This window comes from Hydractinia symbiolongicarpus, chromosome 14 (assembly GCF_029227915.1).
Source record: "Hydractinia symbiolongicarpus strain clone_291-10 chromosome 14, HSymV2.1, whole genome shotgun sequence".
Classification (NCBI taxonomy): Eukaryota; Metazoa; Cnidaria; class Hydrozoa; order Anthoathecata; family Hydractiniidae; genus Hydractinia; species Hydractinia symbiolongicarpus.
In genome coordinates this window covers 6,574,406-6,588,347 of record NC_079888.1, presented here as the reverse complement: position 1 = coordinate 6,588,347, position 13,942 = coordinate 6,574,406, and the positions used below count along the sequence as shown (strand labels likewise).

The window sequence follows — 13,942 nt, the reverse complement described above, 5'->3', positions numbered from 1 at the left end:
AAAACGCTGATCAAAATAATGCAAGGAATCATGTAATTTTAATAAACGGTTGCAGATTGAGGTTTAAGGGTTCTTTGATGAGCTTATCAACCCGTTCATTTTGGAACAAATTCGGGCGCCCATGTATGGGAAACTTACTCAATTTGGTCCCAGGTTGTCTCTTGTTACCTACACGGGGTGAAAAATGACTGACATCACCAACCTGTTTCCAAGTTATTTGGCCTCAAACCTTTAAGTGCATTGTAATGGCTTAATTAGTTTAAATTAAGATATCGGCGTTAGATTACTTGTAATTACGTAAATACGCCGTAACGTTAGAAGACTTAACACTTCAGACATTACTTTTTCAGCAACGTCAAAGGAAACAAACAAATGTCGAGATTGACCCTCACAAACACTCATTCATCCCACTACTATCATAACAGACTAGTCGATAAGGCCCGTGGATCAAATTCATCAAATTATTAATATATGTTGCAAAATCAAGGCATTTTCTCAAGGTATTTTCTTTTTTCTTTTTTAAATTGGGACTTTTGTGTGCATAATATATAGTAAAAATTCAGGTCAAAATGGTGACACCCCTCCCCACATCTCTGAATGTTGAGCCAGTATTTTAACATTGGGATATGGGAAAGGGGGTCTGTAAAATGTTAAAGAGGTAAATATTGCTTGTCTCAGTAGATATGCACACAATTAGCTTCGCGAGATGTAATACTTTTTTCTGCTAAATTTAGAGCATAGACAGACAGCGAACATTATAATACCTAACAACCCAAATTTGAACGCGAGCTTGATGGATTAAGTACAAATAAACTGTGCCAAAGATCTAAGTGGACTGCTGCGTTACCAATATACGGCGTACCGCATATCCAATGAAGCGCATAGAGCGATATAGCATTTCGAGTGTAATATTTTATTTTAAAAAGTAACTTTCCCTTTCGGCTGAAATAAAAACACACTTAGTTACCTTGTGAAGGCAATAATTTTTGGTGAAGTTAACGCAAAAGGAAAGAATAGTAGCGGCTAGAAAAAACGCACTCATAACAAACTTAACAAAAACCTCAATAGAACAGCTTAAACAGAGCTAGACAGCTAGCTACCCAGCTTGCGTCCTCCTTGCCACGATGTATGTTTATGGCTAGCATGATATTTGGTGGGCCTTAACACGGATTATTTCATAAAGCCGGCGTGTTAGAAAGTGCCACTAGCTACACTTACCTAAACCTACGCATCTGAAAAAGTTGTATCTCCACAGTTTACCAGCTGCTGCTAATGGGTTAGTTGATGGTTTTTGCCAAAGTTGTAAAAATGGCTCAATATTTTTTAATCATATTTTTGGGATTTGGCTTGTTAGGAGAATATATGAATAATTCCACAATAAAAACCAACATTCAAGTCTGCACTTACAGTGATTGCCTCACCACTTGCTATTGTCCGAAAGTCCCTGTAACCGTGCCCCTTGAGAATAGCAACAACGAAAAAACACTTTAGATCTGTTCATTTAAACTTTACAGAAAAAGTACAGGTGTTAGAATAGAAACTAGTGACCCAGCTTTGAACGTTTAAATGCAGGTGAATCGAGCAGTGGATTCGGTTGAATCGCGTAGTGCAAGTATACTAAATCACTTTTGAACGGTTATTTAAAGAAGAACTTTCCCGCAGCAACGGTTTAAATAAAATAAATAAGTTATTTGCAAAATTGGTAGCAACATTTTTTGTCTCATAAAATAAACTCGTGTGGACGTCCGAAAAATAAACGCTATCACAAAATATTTACAAGATCATCTAGCTACACTGAAGCATAAAACATCCTATCGAGACAGATGACTTGAAGGTTAAACTAAAAAAAACAACAGCAGGAAATTTTGTGGAAGTTTGTTTACATTCTGCTACTTTAGCTAGTAGGTGAAGATAACACATAAAGAAAGAAAACAATTGTTTAGGATAAATTATTTTTATAACAACGTAAAAGAAAAGTCTAGCTAGCTTCAATCTAACACCTGCAGATTATAATGCACGTTCGTAGTCGAAATCCTAAAATTGATGTGTTTAACCCTATTCGGTCCGGGGTTTTTCGAAAATGCTAATCCGCCCCCCTCAATAAATTCTTATAGGGTAGTTCAAAACGAATCAAACTTGGCACACTTATAGTACGTCATAAAAGGAACAAAATTGCAGCAAAATGTTTTTGCATGTATCAGCACATTTTCTGTGACGTCATCAGAAGCTTGAAATTTGTTAAAAATGCCACTATCTGATTAAAATATAATTACTTTTGTTCCAGAGTGAATTTTTGCATTCTGTTTAAAGTTTCTGAAAGCTAAATAAAGGTTATTTAACATATTTTCTGGTTTTTACGTGGATCGCATAAAGAATTGCCAAAAATTCCCCCAAAATCCGTTTTTTTCCGATTTTAGGGTAAAATCCGACAAAATCAAAACCTCAACACCACAACATCTAAACCAAATAGATCATGATTGGTTCACTATGCGTAAGCGGTAAAATTATGTGGTATTTGTTGTTTGTAGGTCGTGAACAAAATGAGAGAATAACATTACGGTGGTTCATATTCAAAATGGCGTAATAAAATAATGTTTATTGAACAGCCTGAAATATAGCTTGACGTGATTGTTGAAATAAACCACTTTAGGATGTTCCTTTTCGACCTATGATTGTTGTTGTATGAACTCATTGCACATTTAAGTTACAGGGTTTCCACCATGATCTTGATACTGCTGAAATATATCCAAGGTCGCGCATGGTCAATAACTATATGCTGCTTGTTATTTAGTATGATGAAATGTAATATTATGTTTAAACCTAGAAGTATTAAGGTGTAGCGACAAAAAGTTATACAGTTTGTAGTAATTAATTGTACTTTGATCAGGAAGTTTCTAGAATATACAGGCGCCAGTTATTCGAGATATGCGAAATTGGGCTTTTAATTTCGCGACATAATTCTCGTTCCACATCACTATGTGTACATTATCACACATTAACAATTAAAGTCTGACAGGTTGATAAATGACAATTGACAATTTTATAACCGACTAGCTGTGAGTCAAAAGTATAGTAGAAGTGAGAACAGCAGGTGTTAGTGTATAATAGATAACGTCGAATGTAAACAGAGGAGAACAATAACTATTTACAATTTAAGAAACAACACCTTTTTTGTCTTTACATGATGCAGGTGGTTTTTTGGTCTTATATTAATAAAAGGAAAAAAAAGACGAATTCTATCATTGTAATGTCAATTTAAAAATTCTTTTTTTAAGATATTAATAGAATTGTTATCACAAATTGCTAACAGTATAATACTGGTAGAATTTGAATAAGAAGCCAAAAATTGGGGATTGTTAATGGAACTTTAACAAAATGGAAATTCAGCATTTTGCTTTTATCTTGTCACTTGTTACAACACGCATTAACACGTTGTCAAAAAAACTTTGCAAAATTGGAGAAATTGATGAAAAAAGAGGTGAAGTTTACGTTATTGCAATATTTTCATCATGGTTATCTGCTAATAAATTCCCTTTAATGAAGGAACCATACCTCCACAGCTTGGCTGTTAGATTAAACGTTCAAAGAAGAAATATCGGTTTCATCACCTACAATATTTGCGAAAATAAAGAAGCATTGTTGACTATACTACTTACACTTACGCTTGATAAAAAATTTAGAATGTCCTTAAATACACCAGGAGGACGCTTTCCGTCAAGAAAAATACCCGAGTATGAAAAAAACAAAAAATCAAATATTTTGATAGTTTTAGGTTACCTTCCAGAGACAATGATCAAGCTGGCTGCTGACATATTATTGCCTACCGAGATTCCATTTTCTTCTACCAAGCAATATTCTATTTTTCCTGATGTAAAACATTCCCATCCACGGTTCTTAACAGTTTTCGGAGATGGGGAACCTTACAACCATATTTTAAGATTAATTGACCATTTTAAGTGGAAGAACATTGGACTCGTCAATCTCAATGCTAGAAATGAAAATTTTGTTTTGTCTTTAAACAAAACATTTACCGCACTTGCCACAAAAGTAGACAATAATTGTGTTTCCAGCATTCAACTGGACATCAATGACGATTTCTCTCATATTACTCAAATTTTAAACTCAGATACAAGCATAAATGTCGTGGTTGTATGGGGAAACGATGAAGCCTTGCAAAAATTTTTAAATATCGTCAAAAATGTCGAAAACAAAACTTGGATTGTTCTTGGAAAGCCATATTTTGTACATGATAAATTGAAGTTTATTAACACTAGAATTATCGATGGTTTATTTATTTTAGTCGACAACTATGAAACTTTAGCCCCGGAATCCCTTACGAAACTTGTTTCAAAGTTAACATGGTCAGAGAAGGAAGGTTGGTTAAAACGTCATTTTGACAACCGTTTAAAAGAAGAATCAGAATTTGGTTTATTTACAGTAGCTGAAAAAAGTTTATTTACCCATCTGTATCGCATAATAAGAGCATTCACGGTGAATTATTTGAAAGGAAATATTGAGAAGGTGCATTTGAAAGGATTCGAAAAAGTTCGAAATTCTGTCATTTTCTATAATGTTAATTATACTGGTCTTAACAGATGGGGAAAGACCAAGATGGAGGAGAAACAGTTTCTATCAACTGAAATTCCTAATGATTTATATTGGCCTCAAAATTCTAACTCGCCGACAATATCAAAATGCTATCACAAATCCTGCCCTCCTGGTTTTGAATCTAAATTCAATTACCTTCTTCAAAATGAAACGCTTTGGGGTATTGCGCATGGATGGAGTTGCCGCAAATGTAAAGACGGTCATTTCAAAGAAACCGACAGCATAAAAGCTTGTACTCGATGTAAGGGAGTGACGCTTTCTCTTGATGATGGCACCGGTTGTTATGATCCATATATTAACAAATTTGTTAAGTTCAAAAGCATGTCATCAGTTTTGTCATTGATATTAGCATGCATTGGTGGAAGCATCACAATCTTCATTGCGTCAGTGTTTTTCAAATATAGAAATACTCCATGTGTGAAAAGCACAGATACGTTTAGGACCCTTTTCCAATTATTTATTTCAATTGTATTTTACCCATTTTTTTTCTTCCTTGCAATAGCAAAGCCGTCCGCCATAACATGTACGTGCATTCCATTTTATGTGGGTGCCAGCTTTACAGTAACCTATGCAATAACTTTAGCAAAGACTCAAAAGTTGTTATTTGCTTTTCAAGCCAAGGTAAAACTTTCAAGTACGCAAGTTCTTTTGTCAAAAGCAACAGAAATGGCAATTGTAGGTGTAGCTGTCCTAATACAGACATCTTTGTTTACTGTGACATTAGTACAACGACCAATTCAGGTTACCCAGAGTTTAAACGAAAAAAAGTTGAAGAGAGATATATTTTGCAATTCATATTATCATTTGCATGTCCAAGTTGGTTTCCTCTTGATATTAAGCATCATATGCAATGTCCAAGCATTTCGAGCTAGAACGTTACCGCAAAACTTTAACGAAGCAAAATATATTGTTTATGCAACATTGGTCACTAATTTATGCTTTGTTGTCATGTTTATCCTATATTATGGTCAACATGACCAAATAAGCAAAACATATGTTAACATATTTGGACTTTTGTTTGTAAATCTTCTGTTTATTCCGTTTTTGTACGGATATAAAGTGTATATTATTTTAGCTAAGCCTGAACAGAATACTGTGGAAGCATTTCATAAAGAAATGATGGCCAACATGAGAGAAAATGTAAACAAGTCTACTGAAAAAGAAAAGCGCAAGAAAAAACAAAACAATTTCAACACAAAAGTATGTATTTAAAACATTTTGAGCACAGCTCTCAAGAAGAATTATATTACAATGTAAATAGCGTATTATGTTATACTAAATGTATGGAACAGTAACGTAGAACGTAAAAATTAAATGAAAATAAAAACAACAAGATTCTTCGTTACATTCTGTATGCAACACTTTCGGTAGAACTTCTACTATTTTCAATGAACATTCGTATAAATATCAACAATTTTTTTTAGAACTGGACAATAAAGTAATAAAATAAAATAAAATAAAATGAAATGAAATGAAATGAAATGAAATAAAATAAAATAAAATAAAATTAGTTCTTCTTTTTTGACCAAATATGGTGAAAGCACGAAAAGATTCAATGATCAGAATTATTCCATCAAAAAGGAAATTATTTTATTACTTGACTGTAATGTTCTATATATAAAATTTGTTGAACCTTTTACGACTGTACATTAAAAACAGCAGAACTTTTACCGAAAGCCTTGAATACAGAATGTAACGATGAATTTTGTCGTTTTTATTTTTATTTATTAGACAGTAAATGTTAAATGCATCTAAAAATCTCCTTGTATTACTTTTCCACTTACTGCAGAAGCTTTTCAATTCGGAACAACAAAATTTTTATTAGAGGTGACAGTGCAGTAGAGATGTGAAATAGGGTTAAAAATAACTTTGACATTAAAAATTTATTTCAGAACCTTAGGTGGGCTAAATTACAAATTTGAATTATTATCAGCTGCTGTTTTTTTTTATCTGCAGTCGTAGAAGACATTTTATATCTGCTTCTAGCTTACTGAATTTTCCCAGCGACATGTAGAGATGTTGTTATGTTAAGTATTCGTCTATACTATAAAAATGTGAAAAAAAATCTGGCTGTTTACTCATTGCTTGCTGTTTTTTTATTTGTCTCCTCTTTGATTAATAAATTGGATCTCACTAATAGTGAGAGTTTTACAACAAAGAAAAATCTTCAAAAGCTCAAAAAATTAGTTCTTTCGTTCATCTAATAGTTACTTATTCACAGCTACGATTATAACTAACTAGCCCTTTTCCTGTAAAAAAAAATCAAGGGGTTTGTCTGTTAAACATATTTCAGCCTTTAAATTCTCGCCCGCCATACATAGTCCAGGCATTGTTCACAAAGTGGTTAACAGTGAAAATAAGATCATATACTGCAGGCTGTGGTTTCAAAATTAATTTTAACTAAAAAATAAACCCTAAGTATCACAGGTTAGTTATGACAGTTCTCTCATTGAGTTAATAAAATTTTGCCAAAGTTTATACTAAAACAAAAGGTGTAGCTAATTATTTGAAAGCTTTCCCCTTTCTAGCTACAGATAGATAACAGCTAGACAGCCCTCAGTTGCAGCATAGTAAAAATCAGATTGGTAAAAATAACACAAATAGAAATATCAAAAGGTCGTACAAAACTGAACATTAAGGCTAACTAGCTGGCTTTTTAGGATACTCCCTCGAAATCTACGTTCGTAGCCAAAATCTTAACATTGTTTTATATTCCTTTGTCCGTATAAATCGGCGTCTGTGGGCATTATTTAAATTTTCCAAAAAAGTTGCGCGCTACTATTTTGAACAAACTATGGCTACTCGAAAAGTGACTAGCCGGAAACTCTGGGTTAAACAACAAGTAAATGTATGACCCAGTGTTGAACGCCAGGCTTATAAGGAACCATAAACTACACATCTCGGTGGAGTACAGGTATACAGTATGTCGTACATTGTGTGGAGCGCAAACAGTATCAAAATGTTTCTACTGTAATATATTTTTCAAAGCATAATTTTCCCGTAACTTTAGCTGAAATAAAAATACATTTTAGCAACATGTTGTTACTTAGTCATAGCAAAGATAGGCGTTCACATTTTTTTTATTTTGCGAAAAAGGGAATTCATCGTGCAAGTATTTAGTACAGCAAGCCGCGTCACACATCCGTATAGGGCTGATACCCTTTTCTAAAAAAGCCTTTTTACAGCTTCGGTTTAAATAAAAGCACTGGAAACAGCCCATCGCTATCCTGTCCAGCTAAAAAAATACACAGCAATTTTTTATTGCGGAATAAGTTTTTATGATATTAATAAAAAGTGTAGATACCTAACTACATTAAGCATGAGAATTTTGTTGTACCCAAACTGTATTTGACTACTTTCACTTTTTGGCCAGAGCTAGCTAGCTAGATACCAACAGCCCCAACATAAAAATAAATAATAATATACCAAACAGAATAAAAACCTTAAAGAATAGAAATAAGTAAGGCTAGCTCTAGCTAGCTGGCTTCAGCAGGATGGTTGTAGCCATAAACTTAAAATTGTTTACATTGCTATAAAACGTGGTGAAGACATACGGGAGCCACAAAGTATTTAGAAGAGTAAAAGGTGAAAAGTAGACCTACAAAATTTACGCTACCATCTTTCCTATTTTTTTCGGGTTCTGCCGTGATTCCGAAATTAGGCTACGTGCAACCAAGAGAAAATCCGTAAAAATCGGGCTGTGCGGGAATTGTCCGAAATAAAGATGGGCGCAACCCTTTTGAACACACATTATTATTAAAGAGACTTAGATACTGTTCTAATTTAAACACTGAGAAGAAAAATTGTATTTTCTACTGACAAATTGATTCTGCATAAATTAATGTAATAGGTTATTAAAAAATGAATTTGATATCTATTAACTAAAGCACTATATTTCAGTCCCCAAACGAAATAATCTTTCGATTCATGTTTGTATATAGCTCTAGTGATAATCATGTGGTCCATTAACATGACGATAAGGAGTACGGAAGTTAAAAATACAAATTGACTAATGAAAAACTAATCTCATTTACACATGATAGGGAAATTTACATTGATTGTTTGAAAACTTGCTGACACGCGTGCTGCACTGAACCGATTAATGATCACCACAAATAATACACAGTTGAGTCAGAAATGAAAGTCATGTGACTTCCGCCTGCATCTTTAGACTGTCAAGGAAAATAAAATTCACCACCAACAATAATATATTTCTAGGTATATTTTATATGAAAATAACTAAAGTTGATCTTATTCCTTGAGAAATTTTGAGACTTAATTTTTTCTCATTTTGTTCTTAACAATCTTTGAAAAAGTGTAATATTTGCAGGCCCAGTCTATTATGGTGCTGGATGGCTATTATCATCTTGTGAGTTTTTATAGTATTGTAATCTTAGTCCAAGTTGTTCCTAGCTTTAGAAAATACTTTGAGCCTCGACTGCTTTAGCTTCTTCTTATTTTGTTTTCACATTTTAAGCGCGTGTTTTTCTCCAATATCAAGGAATTTTGTACCAGTTACTTCAATATGACTCACCCTTTGATATACTGGTTACTTACGTCAATTAAATTGACAAAAACTGTCTCATTTTATTCTTAAAATAAAATATATGCTATAAGTTTATGTCTCTTTCATATACAAAGCACAGAAAAACTTATATTGCGTCTTTTGTTGGCTTCTAGGGGTACACGTAATTTGTTTCAAGCAAGAACGTTATAAGAAATTGGAAAAATTTTAGTATAAACAATGTTTGGACTCAAGCAACACATTAGTTTTAAAGATGCGTTTTTAAAAATGCATTATCAAACTTATACATTAACGTTAGAGTTATGTAACTTATTTTCGTGTTAGAGTAATCGTTTATGTCAATTCATTAAGCAGCGAAGTTTTTGTTGATTTTGAACGCATTAATTATATCTTCTCGGTGGATAGCTATTTGAAGATAAATTAATCGATTGATACATACGAAATCATTTTTCTGCTAGTTTGCTTTTAATAGCAAACTATGGCTGAAATATTGACTAGAGAATAATTAAAAAAATAAGCTAAAGGCGGAACGAACTTGGATGCTTTTTAATTTATGATGGTTGTTTCGTCGAAAAAATAATGATAACAATTTTTTCCAAAATATGTATGCCTACACACGCTGAAAATTAAAAATTTACGCCTTGAACCTGCTTGAATATTGCCAAACTGATGGAAAATGCCAAATACAGAATTGACTTTGTGAGAGGACTTCATTCTCTCGTGACTTAATGTTGTGTTTTGGGACGAAAAGTGGGTTAAGGCTAAGTAAATTAATTTGAAGGTTTGCTTTCACAACAATGGTTCTAATTAGCCTGCCTTCTTTAGCTAACTAGCGCAATATGCGCCATATTTTTTACACGATACGTCCAAAGGTAAATACGTTTTTGATTAAACTCTCATTTACGCTCCCACATACTTTTGTCTTGGGTAAATTTCAGACGCGTGGTCTATTTTCAACTATACAATTTTATTTTGGCTTCAACGCCTTAGGAAAATAGCATCGAATATGCTCCGTTAACTGACATTTCATCAAAAAAAATTGTGTTGTGTTAGATTTACAGTGTATTTATTACAGTAAAGAAATTTAATAAAACTTTTGATTTGTCGCCTGTAATGGCGCCTTAAAAGCTAGTGGACGACAATCTCGTGCATAAATAGAAAGACAAACAAACTTGGCACCAAAACTCCCCAACGCTTTACATGCCTCCTCCCCCCTATCTCAATGTTGAAATACTGTTACTCGGTCATCTGGCTCTTTAACATTAAAATATGGGGTTTTTTGAGCATAACTTTAAGCTGATTTTATCTCGATATATTTGCACACGATTTTAAGCCCAAATAAATAGAACTTCATTTAGAATAGCAATTGCTTTACTTTTTAAAGCAAATTTTCTTCAAAAACAGATACCAAGTGATGGAATTTGAAATAACAATTAAAAAAAATAACAATCAAAAAATATGATGTCAGCAAAATTATTGCAGTCGTCATTTTTTTCTGCCATTACTTATCCAAAAGCATAAAACATTACACACAAAAAATTAAGCCTTTCATCCCACTCTAACACTCCATATTTTCCAACTATACTCCGACTTAAAGAGGGTTAAAAGGGCCAAGGTGGTTAAATCAACTATGATTAAAATTACCAAGAATTTCACCACATAAACTACCTATGTGTTGCATCACGTGGTTAACCATACATTTTTTTGGAACTGGTAACATGCAAAGTATGACTAATTGAACTTCCGTACCTCTAACAGCTTCCTTGTGGTAGAAATAAATGTTTCGATAAATGTGTCGAAACATCCTCGTATTGACAAGTAGGTTTTATTACATAATTAATGAACCATTAATTAGAAAATAGCAAAATGATCAAATTTGGTAATTATCACCTAATTGGTTTGGAAAGATATAAAAGGCATTCAAAGAAAAAGAGGTATCACTTTGGAAACTGAGGACCAGAAATAAATGAAGTAGACGTGAACGCCAGTAAAGAAAAATAGTGAGGTTAGAATTTCTTTTTATTTTTTGCTGTAAGTACAGTGAACTTGTTGAAATGATGATTTTAGATTGCTGATTTACTGAAGTTAAAGACAGTTCCAATGGACTAAATCATTTAGTCTCTTCTCAGGTGTTTTTTCTTTGTTTCGAGCGACAACTCAATTTGATTTTAGTAATTCTCAAGATATATGAACTTGTGGCAGCTGCTCGGACAATATGATAAAAATTTAGCTTGTAAAAGACATGTTGATAACTGTGATTTTAATGTGCATACTTTTATATATTTCAGGCACTTTTTTAATCCTGACAAAATGAAAACTGTGTTGCTAATTTTTCTTGTCACAGCTGCTGTTTTAACAGGTAAGAAAGATGTTTAAAACCTAATTCCATTTTTCACTCATTTCCCACAAAATCCAGTACATTTAAAACCATCAAAATCAAATATTTCAAACCAATTACAATTCTGTATGATGAAGGTTTCTCTTCTCTTTTTAGTTCATGCTGAAAAAGATGAAGAAGAAGAGTACAGCATTCAGCCAGGTTAGTTTTTTTACATCAATCATCTGAGACCCACTTACAGCTCAAAGACAACTTAACTTAATTCCCTTAATATTAACGACTTTTTTTATCTCCCGGCAGAGATTGCTACACCCATCTTATTGTCTTCCGCGATATTATTAGTTTCCGGGCAGATAGGTCTTTGTTAAGCTCTTTCTTTAACAATTACAAACTTCTCAGTAGTTGATTCGTAATAGATTGTAATCCTGACTAATATAGCATAAGTTTATTTTATTCAAGTTGTCAATAGCACTAGATTTTGTTTAGCCATTTTAACTTTTGGCTTAAAACTAATAAATTGGTAAAAATTAAATTTATTACCACTTCGCGAAAGTAAGCGTTTGAATAAGGTCTTTTTTATGCGTCTTTATTTTCTTTGTGCCAAACATGTGACTTAAGGGTAGTAACGAATGAAAACAAAATATATGTATCCTCGTTTTTTAGAAAATCAATTTGATGTTCGATATCACATGGGAAATGATGGTAAGAAAATATTATTAGTTTTCAAACTCACAGTTTTTAGGTTTTTTATTCTAACATCAGCTTCTTGAAACCTTTCTGTTTTCTTATTTCTTTTACTTCACTCCGTATAACATTACTTACTTCAAGAACACCCATTGCTTTATACACATTCTGTTTTCAAATTTAAACTAATTAAACTTTTTCATTTGCACACAATTTCGTTTAGTCGACAGTCACGATCCACTACTGTTTAAAAGAATCAAGCGAAAAATAAGAAAAGGCGTGAGAAGGATTAGAAGAAAAGTTAGAAAGGCGGTGAGAAAAGTACGGCGAGGAATTCGACGAGTGAGAAAGGTTGGTCGCAAAATAAGGCGAGGAATTCGACGAGTGAGAAAGGTTGGTCGCAAAATAAGGCAAGGAATTCGCCGAGTTCGTCGGTTTCGAATACGTCAAAAACAAAACGATTTTATTCGAAGAAGAGGCAGAGGCAGAGGAAGAGGAAAAGGAAGAGGCAGAGGCAGAGGCAGAGGACGAGGCAGAGGACAAGGTAGAGGTGGAGGCAGACGAGGCAGAGGCAGAGGTAGAGGCAGAGGTAGAGGCAGAGGGAAAGGAAGAGGAAGAGGCAGACGCGGGCGTTTCCATGGTTGATGCAGAACAGGACAAAGAACTACTCATATTTTACTGGGATAAAACTTGCAACGTTAACGTATGTATTTTGATTGGTGCTTGTGAAATATAAAATTAAAATCATATATAACTTGTGTTTAATTTGTAAAACGTTACAAAAATTACGCTAAGTGTCCTACTAGTTATTTTTCGGATATGTTAAATAGCTACTGCTGAGAGAATATTTCGAACAATAATTAAACAATATGTGAGAGTGATGCGAAATTAATCGAAAGCACTTTCAATAAATGCAAATGTGTTAAAAATATTTCATTGTTTAATGCGTTAAGAGGTATTGTTTACGCAAAAATGTCATAAAATAATTTTTTTAGCTTTAACCCTATTCGGTCCAGGGGGCGGCGGATTCCTTTCAGAGGATTTGATATTGGCTATTACTCCAAACTACCCCTAAAAATCTCTATGAAACTCTTATAATAATGTTTAGAACTTGAAACTTACAACACAACTTTGTTTCATCAAGAAGAATCATTTTGTATGTTTTGGTCACGTGATTTATCCGATTTCCCAATTTTTTCGGATTTTATCCGAAAATCGGAAAAAACTGGATTTTCGGTCAATGTTTGGCAATTTTCAATACGATCTATGTAAAAACCGGAAAATATGTTAAATAACATTTATTTAATTTTCAGAAACTTCAAACAGAATGTAAAAATTCGCTCTAGAACTAAAGTAATTGAATTTTAAGCAGATAGTGGCATTTTGAACAAATTTCAAGTTCTTGATGACGTCACAGAAAATATGCTGACGCAAACAATAATTTTTTCCTGGTATTTTGTTCCTTTTGGGACGTACTATAAGTGAACCAAGTTTGATTTAATTTGGACAAGCCCATAAAAAGTTATTGAGGTTGGACGGACTCCCCCCCCCGGTCATAATATGTTCGAAAAACCACGGACCGGATAGGGTTAAACTCAAAAAATGACAAAATGGTCTCAGAATTATAGTATGGAAATATACAAATAATGGAAAAATAATTTTCAATTGATGTCATAAGGACAACTCTTTTTTTTTTTGCATCAGGGTACAACTAGTTCACACGTAAAGCTCTGGCGTATTGTGACTGCTTTGCAACTTGAGAGATCCCTAAATTGCTAAACAGTTGA

At 33.3% G+C, this 13,942-nt stretch overlaps 2 protein-coding genes across 2 annotated transcripts; both read left to right on the top strand.

The window, feature by feature from the left end:
• Window positions 1-3,375: 3,375 nt before the first annotated feature.
• LOC130625113 (G-protein coupled receptor family C group 6 member A-like) lies at window positions 3,376-6,622 on the top strand. The gene is made up of 3 exons (XM_057440186.1): window positions 3,376-5,748; window positions 6,501-6,508; window positions 6,565-6,622. Exons 1-3 carry the CDS (start codon window positions 3,376-3,378, stop codon window positions 6,620-6,622), a joined length of 2,439 nt encoding a protein of 812 aa, XP_057296169.1.
• A 3,582-nt stretch (window positions 6,623-10,204) lies between these two features.
• On the top strand, window positions 10,205-12,904 carry LOC130625644 (chromatin target of PRMT1 protein-like). Its single transcript, XM_057440745.1, has 5 exons — window positions 10,205-11,138; window positions 11,422-11,492; window positions 11,628-11,672; window positions 12,135-12,173; window positions 12,379-12,904. The coding sequence occupies exons 2-5, from the start codon at window positions 11,444-11,446 to the stop codon at window positions 12,798-12,800; spliced, it is 555 nt and encodes a 184-aa protein (XP_057296728.1). The 5' UTR covers window positions 10,205-11,138; window positions 11,422-11,443; the 3' UTR covers window positions 12,801-12,904.
• The last annotated feature ends 1,038 nt before the right edge of the window (window positions 12,905-13,942 follow it).

Bases quoted from the DNA above. Each gene is read 5' to 3' on its own strand.
- LOC130625113 (XM_057440186.1), top strand. From the start codon at position 3,376: ATGGAAATTCAGCATTTTGCTTTTATCTTGTCACTTGTTACAACACGC.
- LOC130625644 (XM_057440745.1), top strand. From the start codon at position 11,444: ATGAAAACTGTGTTGCTAATTTTTCTTGTCACAGCTGCTGTTTTAACA. The intron at 11,493-11,627 runs GTAAGAAAGATG...TTCTCTTTTTAG, and splicing joins CACAGCTGCTGTTTTAACAG to TTCATGCTGAAAAAGATGAA. The intron at 12,174-12,378 runs GTAAGAAAATAT...AATTTCGTTTAG, and splicing joins ATATCACATGGGAAATGATG to TCGACAGTCACGATCCACTA.